Source organism: Ambystoma mexicanum, chromosome 14 (assembly GCF_040938575.1).
Source record: "Ambystoma mexicanum isolate Mex_15411 chromosome 14, UKY_AmexF1_1, whole genome shotgun sequence".
Classification (NCBI taxonomy): Eukaryota; Metazoa; Chordata; class Amphibia; order Caudata; family Ambystomatidae; genus Ambystoma; species Ambystoma mexicanum.
This window is the reverse complement of record NC_090940.1, coordinates 569,136,817-569,154,688: the sequence shown is the minus strand read 5'-3', so window position 1 is coordinate 569,154,688 and position 17,872 is coordinate 569,136,817. Positions and strand designations below refer to the sequence as shown.

Below are 17,872 nucleotides of genomic sequence, written 5' to 3'. Positions count from 1 at the left end.
AGGAAGCTCTCGCAATTTCTTTTAGTGTGTCCTTACCAGTCAGTTTCACGATACGAGGAATCTTCCTTGCTGGCTTGACCCCGGGGTTTTAAATGGAAACCTCGGGCCGTGGCTGACCCGTTTTCACAGGTGTGCCGAGTCGCAGAGGGGGCCCTGGTGAGTTGGGGTCCCTTTGCTGCTCGTTGCGCGTCCACCCCAGGATCGGGTCCCCTCCACTTTGCCCCTGGGGGCAGTTAATAGAGTTGTCACGGGCAGTGATGGGGGTAGTCGTGGGCCGGACCGAGACGCACAGCTTCGGAGATGCTGTCGCAGGTGCTGGTGTGCCAGCGACTTTTCCCCGGTCCCCAGGGCTCCCCCTTCTAATGCGCAGAGGTCCGCGCGTGGGTTACAGCCATGGGTGCCGTCCAGGCTCCCACCCACCCGCTCGCCTGCCAGGGCGCCTCGGTCTCAGTGGTACTCTTCTCCTCTCCTTGTCAGCCGCTTGGAGGTCTGCCCTGCTGAGAGCTGCTCCTTTGGGCCGGTGATCCTCCCCCAGGAGCGCCTTCGCTTGATGGGTGGCGAGGAGGCCGCGTCTCTCCAGGAGCGCAGATGAACGTGGCGCTGAGGGTTACTTTCTCCCGAGGCTCCGCTGATCGCTGCTTCACCTCCCAAGTCCGGGGCAGCGGGGGCTACTTTGCTTCCAACCTCCAGCGCGCTCTCGCTATTGCTGTGGGGAAATCCTTGTCGTCCTGGGGGTTGCCGCTTTCACCTCTATGGCAGCCCGTGGCCTGCTTTTTCTGCGTACGAAGCCCCTGGAGAGCCGATGGCAAATTTCTAGCCGATGCCTCGTCTGATTTCCCTCAGGTTTTCGCCTGCTGGTGGGGGCTACCTTCACACATCAAGTTCTCATTTTATTTGGGGTGGGGGCTCCCTCAGCGGGGGCTCAAATCGCTGTTTGGGATCTTACAACGGAGCTTACACAGAGAGCATGTTCATCCGTGCGCCCCCTGGTGGCCAATGACTGACCTTTTTAAGCAGCATTGGTGATGGGAGCACCCCGAGGACCTTTTTTGAGAAAAATAAATCTGAAGCTTTGGGGTGACAGTTTATATCACCTAGGATATTTTATTCTCAGATATGAATGTGTAGGTTATGATTTACTGAATATAAAACGCATGCATGAACATGAATACAGGTTTTTGTTTCTTAATTGAAAATTATTCACAAGTTAGCATTTGTATAAAATCTATGTAGAGCTATATGTTGCATTCAGCGGAGAGTGGAAATGACTGTTATTTGCAGTACCAGACTGTTTCCATAATATTGAGTTTGTTCTTTGGATTTTTCAAAACTAAGTCTTGGGCCAAGAGTGCCTGGCTACTATAAAACCTACTCTGTAGAAATACATGGACGTCTTATTTGGAGCCTGATGCATTCAGTTCCTGTGTGCAATGTGCTGTGATGCAAGGCAATGAGCATTTATTCAGCACCGAGCACTGTCCGCGTCTCTTCAGTATATTAAAGGGACTAGTGAGCATTCAACTCATTCCTTCAGAAGGCCCAGGAAACCTATAGCGACGGAGCGGGCAATATTTGATGAATGCAAGTCCTGGGACAGATTGAATAGATTGGTGTTAATAAAATAATGGCAAACCATAACCACATTGATGGTCTGGCAGGTCATCTGGGAGAATAGCTCCATTGGTTGGACGTTGTGGTGCATGTTTGTGATCTAATTCAGCCAGATTGATGTACAAGTCTTAGCAGCTACAAACCATATCCATTATGCCCTTCTTTATCTTTCAACCTGGACAGTAGTTGAACGTGTTCCTTGTGTTTTACAGATGTACTCTGAGGGTAGTGACATTGTGCTGCAGAGCAATGAGACGGCTCTTCACTACTTCAAGAAGGCTGCTGACATGGTAGGTGTATTCATAGAACTAGTACAACATGGCCGCCTTTTAGAACACAGCATCCCGAGCCAGGATTCTGCTTCTGGCTTCTTAATAACATACACAAGAAATTGCCTTTGAACAGCCCGGAGTTCGGCAAGCATTTATAATGACGCCATGGTAGATCGAGCAACAATTTCACTGGTCCTCTCCATTCTAACCAGCCCGTTTAAAAGGGCTATTTCTTGTGTATGGTGTGGGCACGTGTATCAGGGTTACTACTGTAACAGTGAAGTGGCATTCTCCAGTGTCGGAGTACCAAAAAGGAATGATCAACTGTTCCTTACAACAGGTACAGTTGCAAAGTTCACCATCTTGATTTCAGCATGCTGTTTGTTTCCGGTGTTCAGAGCCAGATGAAGTCTCATGAGTTGGTTCTCCAACTTGTGGAACTCTAAGCTTGTTTGAAGATGCATGTGTTAGACTCTTAACTTTTAATATGGTATTCGTTGTGTGGAATCCTTTGTATTCGTTATTAACTTTCTAAAATGACAGTATTTTGTTTTCTTGGAACTTTGTGGCCCTAAGCCACTTTGACAGAGTTTAAAAAGGTTCTCCCATAGGAAACAATGGTGCCAAATCTCATCGGTCTACTGCAGTTATAGGGGAAATTGAGGCACGTTCTGATTTTATCCCACAGAGGCAGCAGAAGAGGCAACCAGCCAGATTGAACTCCCAAGAAGAGTCCCAGCCCATGGTTGGAGAACATCAAGCCAGGGAAAGCTGGTTGCATAGGGAGCACAAAGCCTGCTCCAGCCAACAAAGGTCAACGGTTGAAGGGAGTGGGCCTCAAATCCATGTCACTCCTGTCCTGGTTAATCCCTTCAGAGGGAATAAACTATAGCATCTGGACCTAGACACAAGTACTTGCAGCGCTGGTTGCAGTGAATTAGGTCCTTGAAGAGCAGGTACGCAGGTCAGTTTGGGTGTTAGGTTTTGGTCCGGCTATCAGCGAAAGGGGGCTCAGAGTAGTGGGACTCTCATTCAGGACCCGTCAAGTATCCAGACAAAGAAGGTAAGGAAGACTGCGACGCGAGCACAGAAGAAGCTGTCGGAGATTGCAAGTCATCTCAGCTTGGCAGGATATTGCAGCAGTCATCCATGAAATCGGCCCACAGCAGAGGCAACAACTGGAGGCGACTCAAGATGTTCCACAGTAGAGCTGAGGCAGAGGTTTCCATGCCAGGAAGACCAGGAGGGGCACTTTGGCCAGTAGGGTTTTACCCTAGTCCAGCACAGTAGGCAAGGAAGAGTTCAGCAAGGACAGCCACGAGCCAGCTAGGCTAGTGGCCAAGACATAAAGTAAGAGCCATGCACTCAATTCCACCAGCATGGAAGGAGCTTGATACAAGGACAATTGAGCCAAGGTCTTCAGCAGTAGACGCCAGTGCGTTAAGTGGGCTGGGGCCCACCGGATCCGGGCCCCCAAAATCTCCACAAAGTTGGGCTGAGCCAGGGCACTGACAGGACCTCCCCCCCATCGTCCCCCCACCCCCCTGGTCCCACCACAACATTGGCGGGACACATTATCCTGCCGCAGCCGCGATGGGAGATGCGCCTGCCATTTTCGAGTCAGGCAAGCTGACAAAAGTGGCAGCCAGACACAAGTATGGCTGGCTGGCACGTCTGTCAGTCACAGTAACTTCCTCTTGCGATCTCTTTCTCTCTCTCTCTCGCTCTTTCTCTCTCTCTCTGTCTCTCTCTGCGGGGAGCGGGGGGGGGGGCGGATGGTGTGTCACAAGAAAAAGTTACTATCCTTTTTGTTTCCCCACCCGTTCCCCACATCACTGAGGCGTCTTTGAACCTCGGCGAACTGGGGACTCTGTTCATTTCTATGTTTTTAAAAGATGTCTTGAAAAGTACATAATTCAAGCCATCTTTTATAAAGCTTTGCCGACTGACAAAGATGCCTCAGACTTTGTCCTCGTCAAAGCTTTATAAAAGATGGATTGAATTATGTACTTTTCAAGCCATCTTTTATTAGCATTGAAACGTTCCATATTTCTAGGTTTCTAGAAGATGGCTTGAAAAGTACGCAAACCATAACTTATGCACACAGATGCACTTTATATGTTTGTGTGCATACCTTACTATGGTTTGTGTACTTTTCAAGCCATCTTTTATAAACGTAGAAATATGGAACATTTCTAAGTTTACTAAAGATGGCTTGCATAGTACACACCCCATAATGAGGTACGTATAGAAATATATAACTGCTTACAAGCATTTATTTTTTTGCATACCTTATTATGGTTTCTGTACTTTTTTAGGCCACGCCCCCAAATGACCCCCCCCCATAGCCCCCCTCCCCTCCTTTTCGATGTCTTACTCCACTTGACTTGAAGCCCTGGCAGCAGACCTTCAAGTAAGAATCGGCAACGGATCTGAGGAATGCGAAATCCGGCCTAAACTAGCCCTCCAATCTCACTTCAGGCAAGCACACACAGGCTTTGTCAGTCAGCCAATCAATCTTGCCATATGAAATACCAAACACAGCTTGCATCAGTGTAAACCACAACAGACTTCCTTTGTGAGCTCTGGATGAGCCTGTATCAGCCAAACAGACCCGTTGGGCCATGCCTCGTAGTTCACACACAGGGAGGGCCAAAAACACAATGACTGGAAGCAGGGCACAAGATATGTTAGTACTGCGTTGGTGTACATAGGTGCTTTGGGCTTCTAAGGAGGTAAAAAGTGGCTACTACCTTGGTGCAGCCAAAATGAAATTGCAGCGCACCTTTACGGTGACAATCACTCGGAACAAAATGGGGTGCATAAAAAACACTCCTCCTATGGAAGCCATACGGGCTATCAAGGGCAGCAAAACCAACAGTTTCAACTCTTGGGCAGGCATGGAATGGCCATTTGCCAAGCACTGCCATAATAGCACTTGCCAATAAGAGGCAGATCAGCTGGAAACAACTTAATACTTACACACAAGCCATAACGGTTCGGCTTGGCCTATGCTTGTTTTAGTAGGTCTTTAGTGCAAGTAACGCATGTGAGGGCATACATATTACTTATCAAGTGGATGAAGGAACTCTTGGTTAAGACATTAGTTAGAGCAGTTAATTTACTGCTGCAATTAAGCAAGTCCCTTCAGAAGACTGCTTAGACATAACTCTGGCAACTCCTATACAGCACAAAGCCTGATGTTACTGCTTGATGGAGCTACCCCAAAGTGATCACAGGAAGGGTGTGTTTTGGGGAGAGGCGGGGACATATATTGAGTGGGAATAGCCATCGAAAGAAGCATGCCCTAGCATGGTTAGTGGATGGGTAAAAAGCCAAACGCCACCCACAAGTTGCATCTCCTCAGACCCCACCTGCCTCCCATCTGTATTCAATTCATTAGGTTTGGCTTATCAGTGATGTTAATGTGCCTCCTAATAGCATGAACTAGGGAAGGGTTGCAATAGCAGGGGAACTTCAGCTTAAGTCCTGCTAGCCACAAAAGAAAAGTAAAAAAAAAAAAAATAAACTATTGAAGCCAGCAGAGAGGTTTTTGGGAGCCAGAACTCCACACATGGAACCCCGGCCCTTGCAATCTTGGGCTGCTCTTCATGTGAAATGTGAGCACTACTTGGGTGAGGCTTCCTGAACAGATGTGCAATTTGTTCACACCCTGCTGCATACACTCTCTGGCTAGTGTGTTTCTTAAATAAGGTGCCTTTCACTCAGACCTGCTTAAAAAGCTTGTGAATCGGACTACTGGGCATAGCAAAAAAAGGACAGTTTGCGCCACATGGTGTCCTGCGGCCGTCACGTACAGCAACCCAGAAGGACCCCTACACCTTACCCACTCTGTCTATATCATGGCGAGACTGTGGGGGGGGGGACTGAAGGTGGTCTGTCGTAGGGTGTATGGGGGCTGCCGTGGCCACGCAAGCTGTGCTCTACTCCAAGTGCATTATAAGGGATCTTGCTGAACGGGAATTCTCCAAGCCATTGTCCAAAAGGAAGCAATACTGATGACTCGGACACAGCGTATTGTCCATATAATAAAATCCTTATTATATTACAACTAGTTTACAGGCGCGTGTACACGGGCCAAAGTGCAGGTTGTCATTGACACAGCAGGACCTCTGTATATCCTAAGCCAACCGCTCCATCTAACGCTGACACCAGGCCAAACTATGTGAATTGGACCACTAACTAGTGCAAATTGACATTGTCTCTATGTACCCTAATGCAACATCTCCCTCTTGCAGGAACAGACGAAGCTACTGCACCGGCCAACATACAGGGACAAACATAATTCTGGCCTTTTTATTATATTTTTGATTAGATGGATTGCTTTTTATATTCCCTTCTTTTTCTGTTTAAATGGTGCTCTTGAGATTTGTATTTTATTATTGGTGCTCTTGCAACACTTCAAGTCTGAGAACTTCTATTGCTGCTATTTACCAATCTGCTCTAGAGTTTGATTGAATTTGCTGGTACCTGTTAATTTCTATTGCATTTTAGACCCATATTCAATACATTTCATTCTTAGAATAAGGATACTGTGTTAGTACAGGTTTTGTTAAAAATGTAGATCCTCACGTCCCACTAATATAGGGTACATGTGTTATTAGACTAGCCATAGCTGTGCTGTTCAATGTAATATTTTCCCAGGGCGGAGGTGCTACAAAGGCTACTTCGTACTTTACAGCAAGCCTGTACTATGCTCGCCTCTTCTGCAAAAGTCCACTGACTCGTGTGAAATTCGCATATGCCAACAAGGGGTATTTTTTGGTAGTGCAATATTGATGTACTTGAACATTTTTCTATTGTACAGGATACGGAAATATTTACTTATCCTTTCCTGCTGTAATATAATTGTTTTCTTTTTCAAGGGAAATCCGGTGGGTCAGAGTGGTCTTGGAATGGCTTACCTGTATGGAAAAGGTGTTCCTGTTGTAAGTATTCATAATACATTTTACTTTTGTCTGGCACTTTGCAGTAACCATTGCAAACAAATTCTGCTCTATTTTTGGATCTCTAGCATCCCTATTTGAGGAAGTTTTATTTGTTAACAATTGTATGGACGTCTTTCGTTGTCTCATTAGGTGTGCTGATGGTAGGCTCGACTCTTGTTTAAAAAGCATGACCGACCTTTCACAGTTCTGCGGTTTGCCTTTTACCGATCAAGCTTTATCTCACTCTGTTTTTTCTTTCATCTTGCCTGCTCTGTCATGATAAGCAGGCAGTGAGAAATGGTATGCAGACTCAAAATGCAGCGCTTTTCTCAGAGAAACCGTGTATCAGTTGTAAGGAATGCATGGTGGCAATAGTAAGACAGACGCAAGTGACCACAGTTCAAGGGTGTTTATTCAACTTTTGCAAGGGTGTTACAGCCCATCTAAACCTAAATCTACAGATGGGAGCAAGCTACGACCATCAAATAACGCAGTCCTTGTGGAATCTTATCAAATAAAAAGGGCTGGGGTAATGGTCATGAAAAATAAAAAGTGTTCTCAAAATGATGTTGGGATGCTCTGGCATTGGGGCTCCCTTCCCCACGTTTTCAGCACGGGAAAGTCGGGTCACTCGAGCAAAGCACACACTATGGCTTCTGCGGCACGTGGATGCAGTTCAGTGTCCACAGTTCAAGACCTACTGTGTCCAGGCCCATTTATATGATCTTTCTTTCAGTATTTCGCATGTACACAATTAAGCTGTTCACCCTTGATCCCCCCCTCAGCCGGGCTCAGATCTTTTTTAACTCAAAGGTTCCAGGTTGGATCCCCCTCTGCTGGGTTTTGATCCCACTCAATTAGTCTCCTTCAGCCAGGCTCGGACCAACTGCGATGTACTTAAAACTATCAAAGACTTTTGAATGTGCACAGGGTTTAGCTTGAACCCATTTCATCACCACTTCAGTCTCAACCTTCCTTTTCTTACAATCCGCATCAGTGGGATACCTAACAGACTTTCGAATGAGTGCTCACATGGCGCCGGACCACTCTGTATATGGTATCTAGGCTTGATCTCTCAAAGTCCAATTACTTTGAAGAACCAGAGTATGGCCCGGCCCAAGCGTTACAGATTGGAGAAAAGGCACAGGGTGTACCATATTCAGCACCCAGTTGCTTAAAGTCTCAGCCCTCGCCTGACTCTGTGGTCTCGGCCGCAGCCAGGAAGCGCTCGGCAAATCCTTAGTCACAGCCATGGTACCTCCGGACCAGGAAGGGAAGAGGCTGGATACAATGGGCAAGAGGATAATTTATACAGCAGCCTATATCATCAAGGCAGCTAATGCCCTAGTCATTTTGTCCCGATATGACTGGGAACTATGGTACAAGCTGGGTCCTATTCCAGACTTCCTGCCCGAGAACAAGAAGGTCGAGGCACTGGAACTTTTTCAAGAAGTGGCCTCGGAGCACACCATCATTGGCAGTGGACATTGCGGACACTGCTTTCCGGCAGATGGGGAAAGAGGGTGTCCCTGTGTCAGCAAGGTTGGTTGGAGGCAACAAGCTTCCACCAGGACATTCAGGCTAAGGTGCTGGATAAGCCATTTGACAGGGTTCTGCAAGGCAGTCGACAAGTCTTTGCAAGCAATAAAAGCCAACAGGGAGACGGCACACTCCCAGGGAAACTTAAAGCAACGACGGCCATCATACTTTCGTTCATCCAGAGAAAAATCTGGCAGATCTTCCAACGGTTATACTACCCCGTACCGGCAGCATTCACGCTCCTCCCAGCAAGATGCGTACATGGGTCGCTCTCAAGGCAGCAGAGGACCACGTCGGCACTGCCCACACGGCAGAGCTCCTACCCTCCCCGGCCAAGCAGGCCTGAACAAGCCGTCTCCTCGAGCCCCCACTTTTACACCATGGTGGAAGGCCGGCTGGTGAAGTTTGGCAGCACGTGTAAAAAAATCACCACAGACAAATGGGTGATGGATGCTCACAGACAGGGGCACACCTTGGATTTCTAACGCAGGTGTCCTCGTGTTCCGCCTATACCGTGGCAAGAACACGGACCACAGCTTCTGCAGGAGGTGTGGACCATGTTACAGAAAGGGGCAATAGAACCCGTCCCTCAGGCGCTCTCGGGCTTTGGACTAGATTTCAGATACTTTCTGGTTCAAAACAAAGCAGGGGGTTGAAGACCGATCCTGGATCTGCATCGTCTCAACAATTACTTAAAAGTCCCAAAGTTCCGGATGGCCACGTTGCACCATGTATTCGGCCAACTAGAGGAAGGGATTTACTGACGTCACTGGATCTGGTGGACCCCTACTTCCACATCCCCATCCATGAGAAAAACTGCAAGTTCGTATGATTCATGGTTCAGTGTTAGCACTGCCAGCTTGAGGCTCGGGTTGAAGTCGGCCCAAGGGTCTTTACGAGGTGCCTGGCCCCAGTGGTGGCCCATCTTCGTCTACAAGGCATCCACGTATATCCCTTACCTGGATGACTGGCTGGTGTGTTCACGCTCACACACTGGCAAGCAATCACACATCAAGGACTGTACGTCTACTGACAGAGTTGGGTTTTCTCTATAAGCGATCCAAAGTCCTGCTTGACGCCATCTCGGGACACGCTGTTCCTAGGTGCACAACTCAACAGTGACGTGTTTGGCGTCTCCCTTGAAGGAGAGGGTGAGAGCCATACAAGGCAAAGTGAAGCGCATGTCATCGGCACAGACAGCAATGGTACAGTCCATCAAATTGCTGCTGGGCATGATCTCCTCCTGTATCGGCCTTGTCTACCTCTACAGACTTCACATGAGACCTCTTCAAGAGTTCCTGGATTTGAGGTGGATGCAGGTGTCTGGGACCTTTACAGACAAGATATCCCTCAACGAGGAGTTCAGTCGGGCGATAGTGATGTGGTATAAGACTGCAGCTCATCCAGGGGACTCAGTTTCGGGTTCTGCGTTACCAGGGGGACAGTCACAACGGATGCCTCTCTAGATGGATGGGGAGCCCACACCGAACAATTGCGTGCCAGAGGCCTCTGGTAACCCGAGGAAAAGAGCCTCCACATCAACATCCTGGAGCTTCGTGCCGCATTCTGGCCCCTCCAGTCTTTTCTACCATGGCTGAAGGGCAAGGTGGTGAGGATCTTCAGACAACACTGCCACCATATTTTACCATTAGGCTTGCCGGCGCTCTCCAAGGAAGCAATGGTTTGGTGGCTCTGGGCCTTTCGGTCTGGCATGTTCCTTGTCCCTTTTCCCTTTTCTTCTGGTGGGTATCAAGAACACCATTGCAGATTTGCGTTCCTGCCACGAATGGTAGCTTTGCCAGGACCGGTGGATCTTCTGTTCAACAAATGGGGCTAACCCCAGATTGATCTATGCGCGACGGCAGTGTATGCCAATTGCCAGATGTTCGCCAGCAGGTTCCCTTGGCTGAGGAGCATGGGGGGGTGCGTCCTCGTTCCCGTGGGAGGGACTCTGTTCCTGTACGCTTTTCCTCAGCTTCCACTCATGCTTTGTGTGATCAACACACTCAGACAGTACAATTGCAAGATAATACTCATTGCTCCAGCGTGGCCTAGGCAGATCTGGTATCCATATCTACTACGTCTGTCAGTGGCCCCGTCCATCAGGCTGCCACTATTCCTGGACCTTGTCAATAGAGAGGGAGGGGTGAGTATGCACCACCACCACCACCACCACCTGGGGTCGCTGAACCTGCGGGCATGGCTCCTGCAGCCCTACCGTTGGGGGTTATGCTTTACCAGCAGAATGTAGAGAGATCCTGGCCGAAGCCTTGTCAACGTTAAAATGCTGTGGCCATAAGTGGATGGGCTTCTCTGTGTGGTGCCGGACTCGGAAGATAACCCCTCTGCGGGTCACGGCCCCTCAACTTCTACCCTATTTGCTTTCCATGGCCAAGACTGGATTGGCACTCTTCTCTATCAAGGTGCAGCTCGCTGCCATATCCAGGTATACCAGGTCTCCAGGTAGACCCTCTCTGCGATCACACAGACTTGTCTAAGAGTTCCTCAAGGGGCTCTTCATGGCTTTTCCGCTGGTGAAGGCTAAATCCCCGGCTTGAACACAATGTAGTACTGACTAATCTCCTTTTGAACCTATGCATCTAGTCCCGTTCAGGTTCGTCTCATGGAAGACTGGTTTCCTAGTGGCTAAAATTGTAGGGCTTATTTTCAAAGTTGTTCAAGCAGGCGACTCCTTACAATCCCCATTGATTACCACGCATTGACAATAGTAAGTTCATTAAATCGCATTAACTGTCGCTGGTCACTGGATTCGGACGGATATTAATCCCATACCGTCCATGAAAAAACAGAAAAACCACAAAGGACTCCAGGACTCGGTGCCAATGGAAAAGGTTTGTTTAATAGCATGGATTATGAGTCGTAGCTATGTAAGTAGACAATAGCCCTCCACTAGATAACGCGTTTCGGCTCACACGAGCCTTTGTCAAATCAGGGCTCTGTTGGTTCAGACAAACATAATATTGTATTGGAGTATTACCATTCATACAACAATTCAATGTCACATATAACATGTAAAGTTTGTAATTTGCAAAAACATGTGTGCCAATAATTTAGACAGAGAAACAAGGGTTAGTGAAGGGGAGGATAGAGTGGGTTCAGATAAACATCAAAATAATGCCATAAAATGGACATACACAGTCATATCAAAAAAGGACAAATGCAAGCAAAGAATATCAGTATATCAATCAAATCAAATAGAGGGACAGGAATATTGGAAAACAAACATGTAAAGGGAAAAGAAGATAGAAAAATACCCATTAGTTCGGTCATAACAAAAATAGGAAAATCTTTTTCTCCTGATAGGAAGCCTGAACAGCACATTTCAAAAATCCGCTTACCCAATTTTAATGTGCTAATCCGTGTGACTGTTGTCCGATATGCAATAATAGGGACAAATCTCAAAGACAGAGTCTAAAATTGAAGAGTTGAAATAACCCCAAATTAGTCAAACAATATAGTTAACAATTGGTCACTCATAGTGATAGTGAGGAAACCTATAACAATTGTGGAGTGGGAACCTATACAGGTCCTGGTCACCATATCTTCTATCTTTGTGGGGTAGCTGCTAACAGTATAGTAACATCGCCAAATGCTCAAATTCTTACAGCATCAGAACCTCTCTGATGCACATTGTGTTCCGGTACTCATGGCATTTCTGCCCCGATCCTTACCAATACAAATACTCGCATATACGAGTGTGCAAAGTAAATAATGTAAAAATATTGTAAAATTAAAATATATGCTGGCGTGTCTTTTAATTGCGCTCGTAATACACATTGTGTACCAGATAAACAAAGCATTCCTGCCCAGATCCTTACGAATATAGACGCTTACTTAAGCGAGTGTGCCAAGTGAGAACGTCTGAAAAGAATGGCCATATTAGTGCCCAGTGCTTGCTAAAGTGTTTCATTGAGAACGTTCGTATTAGAAAAGTAAGCACTGGTAGTTGACTTACTTTACCCCTCCGGTTTCTCTCGCGTCGGCTGCTCAATAGGCAAAGGCAGCCAGCGCCATTTTGGATTAAGTTAAAGTAGCATTAGAAAAACCATGGCAACGCATCTACTACTCGTTGCCATGGGAGCCTCTCTGGTGTCAGCTCACAAATGATTAAGGATTTCAGCAGCCACCAATGCCGTCATGATGGAAAGTTAAAGCGCAGGTCAGAAAAGGCAAAGCCTTGCGCTATACCACAGAGCTTGCAGTGCCCTGTTTGCGCAATATTTGTAAAGGGGGGCCACCACGACCCCCATAATCATGAGTATTAGAATAGGAATAAGACTGATTTTCGGCTCGGTAATCACAAAAGATCACTTGCTTCTATGTAGAGTATGCCCCATGCGTAGGGGGTAGAATGCTATGTAAAGTTTCAATGTGTTGGTGACAACAAAGTCACTGAAAATACAATTAACGTTTGTTGTTCTAATGTGTGCTGAACCCCGCATCAGTTGTAATGTTAGGCTGGAAAATGGCCCAACCCTGCACAATATCCCTGAGTGTGGCCGGTGCCCATAGGTTACCAAGTATTCCACAAGATTCACAAAGAGGTACATGTTACCTGCACAAAGTGTGCGTGCATTTCGTCAGTAAGTAAGTTATAGGTGGAAACATTTAACCAATCATTTGTGCATTGACAAAGATATATATATTCTATAGGAATGACGCCATCTCCTTATTAAGACCAGTGACAGTGGAATTAAAATAGCATATAGTGGTGCTACAGACTGCCTCAAGACCTTCAGTCTATCTCCTCCTCATTTGCTCAGTGTGACTTGCTTGAGGCCTATAAATCTAATGTCCGCTTTATTGTGCATCTGATGACAGCTTTGCCAGTGTTCCGCTAAGGGCAAGGAAATGTCTTGGCTGCCAATTTTAGCCAGGTGTTCCCAAATGCGTATTCTCAGTTCTCTTTTAGTGCTGCCAATATAAATCTTGTTACAGACACAAATAATGCAATAGACAACAAATGTAGTCCTGCAATTGATCCCTTGGCGGATTACCCATTGTTTGCCATGTATATCCGTAAATTCAGTCGTCTGTTGATAGGCATATCTACATTGTGTGCACATGCCACATTTTCTGAAACCACTTGAGTTGCTGGATAGCCAGGTCGTACGGTTCATTTGCTCAATGTCTGGTAGTCGTGATGGGCTAAGCATGGTCTTGAGAGTTCCAGCTCTCTTAAAGATCATACGAAGTCTTTTGCCTATTGAGCAGACGACGCGAGAGAAACCGGAGGGGTAAAGTAAGTCAACTACCAGTGCTTACTTTTCTAATACGAACGTTCTCAATGAAACACTTTAGCAAGCACTGGGCACTAATATGGCCATTCTTTTCAGACGTTCTCACTTGGCACACTCGCTTAAGTAAGCGTCTATATTCGTAAGGATCTGGGCAGGAATGCTTTGTTTATCTGGTACACAATGTGTATTACGAGCGCAATTAAAAGACACGCCAGCACGTATTTTATTTTTAAAATATTTTTACATTATTTACTTTGCACACTCGTATATGCAAGTATTTGTATTGGTAAGGATCGGGGCAGGAATGCCATGACTACCGGAACACAATGTGCATCAGAGAGGTTCTGATACCGTAAGAATTAGAGCATTTGGCGATGTTACTATACTGTTAGCAGCTACCCCACAATGAAAGAAGATGTGGTGACCAGGACCTGTATATGTTCCCACTCCACAATTGTTATAGGTTTCCTCACTATCACTATGAGTGACCAATTGTTAATTATATTGTTTGACTAATTTGGGGTTATTTCAACTCTTCAATTTTAGACTCTGTCTTTGGAATTTGTCCCCATTATTGCATATCGGACAACAGTCACACGGATTAGCACATTCAAATTGGGTAAGCGGATTTTTGAAATGTGCTGTTCAGGCTTCCTATCAGGAGAAAAAGATTTTCCTATTTTTGTTATGACCGAACTAATGGGTATTTTTCTATCTTCTTTTCCCTTTACATGTTTGTTTTCCAATATTCCTGTCCCTCTATTTGATTTGATTGATATACTGATATTCTTTGCTTGCATTTGTCCTTTTTTGATATGACTGTGTATGTCCATTTTATGGCATTATTTTGATGTTTCTCTGAACCCACTCTATCCTCCCCTTCACCAACCCTTATTTCTCTGTCTAAATTATTGGCACACGTGTTTTTGCAAATTACAAACTTTACATGTTATATGTGACATTGAATTGTTGTATGAATGGTAATACTCCAATACAATATTATGTTTGTCTGAACCAACATAGCCCTGTTTTGACAAAGGCTTGTGTGAGCCGAAACGCGTTATCTAGTGGAGGGCTAGTGTCTACTTACATAGCTACGACTCATATAGTCCATGCTATTAAACAAACCTTTTCCATTGGCGCTGAGTCCTGGAGTCCTTTGTGGTTTTTCTGGTTTCCTAGTGGCTATCGCCTCAGTCAGGAGGGTCGGGTAGATCCAGGCCCTGTCGTGCAAGCTGCCTTACTTGTCTTTCCACGTTTCAAAAGAGGAGTTTGTATGCAGTACCACCTGCGTACACACCCCACCTTTATGCCAAAGGTACCGTCGGAATTCCACCTCAATGAGCCTTTGGTGTTACCGGTCTTCTTCCTGAATCAGTCGTTGCTAGCGGAGAGAGCCTTGCATTTGCTGGACGTTGCTCATGCCCTGAAGTTCTACCTGGCCCGTACAAAGAGTTTTCAGAAGACTTTTCAGTTGTTTGTCAACTTTGGACCTGTAACTCAAGGAAAAGCCTTATCGAAGGTTTCCATATCCAGGTGGCTCTCCGGCTGCATCATGCACTTTCGACTGGCGAGCAGGCCGCTGCCAAGCCGACCGAGAACCCACACCACCAGAGCCATCGCTGCAACACCAGTGCTTCTCTCTGGACGCCTGCTCGACATTTCCAGGGCTGCTACGTGGATGTACACGCACACCTTCACAAGGTTCGACTGTGTCGACCAGAATTCCAGGGAGGAGTCCATAGTCGAAAAAGCGGTACTATGCATCCTTTTCACTTGAGGTGAGTTTATTTGTTCAGCCTTGCCACCTACCTTGGTTGTGTATATGTACTGCTGTGTAAAAGTTATTCATAAGCATGTGAATCCTTGCCAGACCCCATGCTGGAGAAGGAACAAGTTACTTACCTGTAACTATTGTTCTCCAGCATATGTCTGGCATGGATTCACATGCAATCCCTCCCTCCTTCCCCTCTGTGGTTCTTCTCAGTTCCTACTTCCACTTTACGTGCTTACCAAATCTGAAGATGGCCACCAGGGGTGGAGCTTATGGATAGGACTGTCATTGGATGGGGGCAGTATGACCCAAAAGACAGTGATTGGTTTAGAGGAGAAATACAGTTTGAAAGTGAAACTGGTTTTTCCTTTTACTCAGGATTCCCAGCCTGACAAGTGGGAATATTCATGAGCCTGTGAATCCATGCCAAACTCATGCTGGAGAACAATAGTTACAGATAAGTAACTTAAAGCCTAATGGAACTGACGTCTGCCGAAGCTGTCATCCCAAGCAGTTCATATATTTACCTTGATCGAGCAAGTATCCTTTTTCTGTGGCGTTTGCGTTTACCGTGAGTTGGTCAGTGTTTGTTGGAATGAAAAGTCCATCTTCAGAACACTTAAATCATGGTTACTTTCTGGGTTCTCTGGTTGACCAGCGAGTTTACATATTTTAACATCCAGCAGCGTCGTGTCACCATAGAAAATAATAGAGTGGATATTTATATCACTTTTCCAGTACCACACATTGGGGGAACACCTCCGCTGTGGGGAGCTGGTCAGTGTGGAACCAAATGCCAGGTAGTGTCCTTTTTATGGCCTCTTTCTCATCTGAAGAGGCGGGTGCTTCAAGAATGCAGGAGGCCTTCATGTAAGGCAGCAAGCATTTGAAATATTAGTCCAGCTTTAACCAAAGGAAGGACTCCTTCTCGGAGGGAACACCCAAAGCAGACTCTATACTTTAATGACCTTGAGACGAATAAGTCTCCAGCTATTAGCTTGATTTCTACGGTCACACAGTCATTTAGGAGGCCACTGGACCTGCGGTAGAGGTGTGTAGCTACCATCTTCAAAAAGGCTTGTGATGTTTCTGGCGTCATGTAGGCTACAATTTATTATATATATTTTGTTTTATTTCATTAACTTTTAGACCCACCCTTTCCCCCAGCCCTAATGGCAACGGGGTACTGTACGACATGAGAGAACATGCATTATAAAATAACCAAAATGTATCCAGGGAGTAGCATCCCAGAAAATAAAATGTCGGCAGAAGAAAATTGCAATGCAAAAAACAAACTTCTGATAAAGGAGATGGAGAACCAAATAGATGGGAGACTACATTGCTGGAAAGAGTCCCCTGAAAATCATAAGCACTGAGGCACACCGGATGTTTGCATGGAAGTGGGTCCATAGTGGAAGGGCAGCAGCAGAAGAGGCCCTCTGGTTAGTCTGGTCAGTCTCATTATCTGATGTTTCTCTGCCCGCCAGATAGATCTACTGCCCCTGGGTTTGAGGCTTCATGATAGTGGAGGTAAACATACATTGGGACCACAAGTGCAGGGATGGGGTGTTTTAGTGGAATTTTCCTAAGCACTGAAAACACCCTTGATGCTTGACTCTCTGAGGGGTGCATTACTATGGGGACAGGGTGGTTAAAAAGTTACTTACTGAAACAACTTTATTTCGGTTGTTCAACCATAAAAGTACATTCAGTTAAATAGAAATAAACATTACAATCCTAAAATTCATAGGAGACTGAGGATGCGCAATTTGGGCTTCGACTGAGAATGGGGCAGTGCATAGAGGAAAGGAAATTAAAACGGATATTATCATTAAATTATTCACTGCAATAAAATAAGTGCAAGAATAAAATTCATTGGTACGAAATACAGGTGGTTTGACTTGGGATTGAAGATTAAAAATACACAGTTTGAACACCAGTTAAAGTATCTTGAGTAGAGAAACTTCACAAAGCCTCACCTACTTTCCAATAATGGTTGTCACAGCACTATTTCACCAGGAATGGCGCTCTATGCAGGCATGATCTGTGGATGTAATGCACAGTTGCATAAACAACGGGAAAATCTGCACATTGGCTCAAGAACCTCAGAGCAATACATGATTGGCGGATCATAGACCCGATCAAAATTGATTTTAAATTATCTTTTTCCTCGATGGGTGGTCTTATCATAGAACAGTTTAGAAAAAAAAGCATAACAGTCAGGGCGCCAATTACAGGTGAAAGAGGCCACTGGGAGAATACCCAGTCTAAAATGCAGATACAACGCCTTTTCATTTGCTGGGATCATCTCGTTCCGATAGAATGTACCCTCCATTTGAGATGATCCAGAACCAGCTACAAGGATGCGGCGTCAACAGTAGTAAGTTTGTTACTTCTTTGCTTGACTGTTCTTTTTAAATTTCATTATCAAAGCCTGGTTCGTAGCACTCTGGGTTACCCACTGTT

General features: G+C 45.9%; 1 protein-coding gene across 3 annotated transcripts in view; it reads left to right on the top strand.

Moving 5' to 3' along the window:
• Nucleotides 1–17,872, top strand: part of SEL1L (SEL1L adaptor subunit of SYVN1 ubiquitin ligase) — a 524,285-nt gene that overhangs the window by 257,306 nt on the left and 249,107 nt on the right. For all 3 annotated transcript variants that reach the window (XM_069637930.1, XM_069637928.1, XM_069637929.1), the window contains exons 13-14: nucleotides 1,824–1,901; nucleotides 6,770–6,832. In XM_069637930.1, the coding sequence (XP_069494031.1) occupies nucleotides 1,824–1,901; nucleotides 6,770–6,832 (141 nt within the window). The remainder of the gene's footprint in view (nucleotides 1–1,823; nucleotides 1,902–6,769; nucleotides 6,833–17,872) is intronic.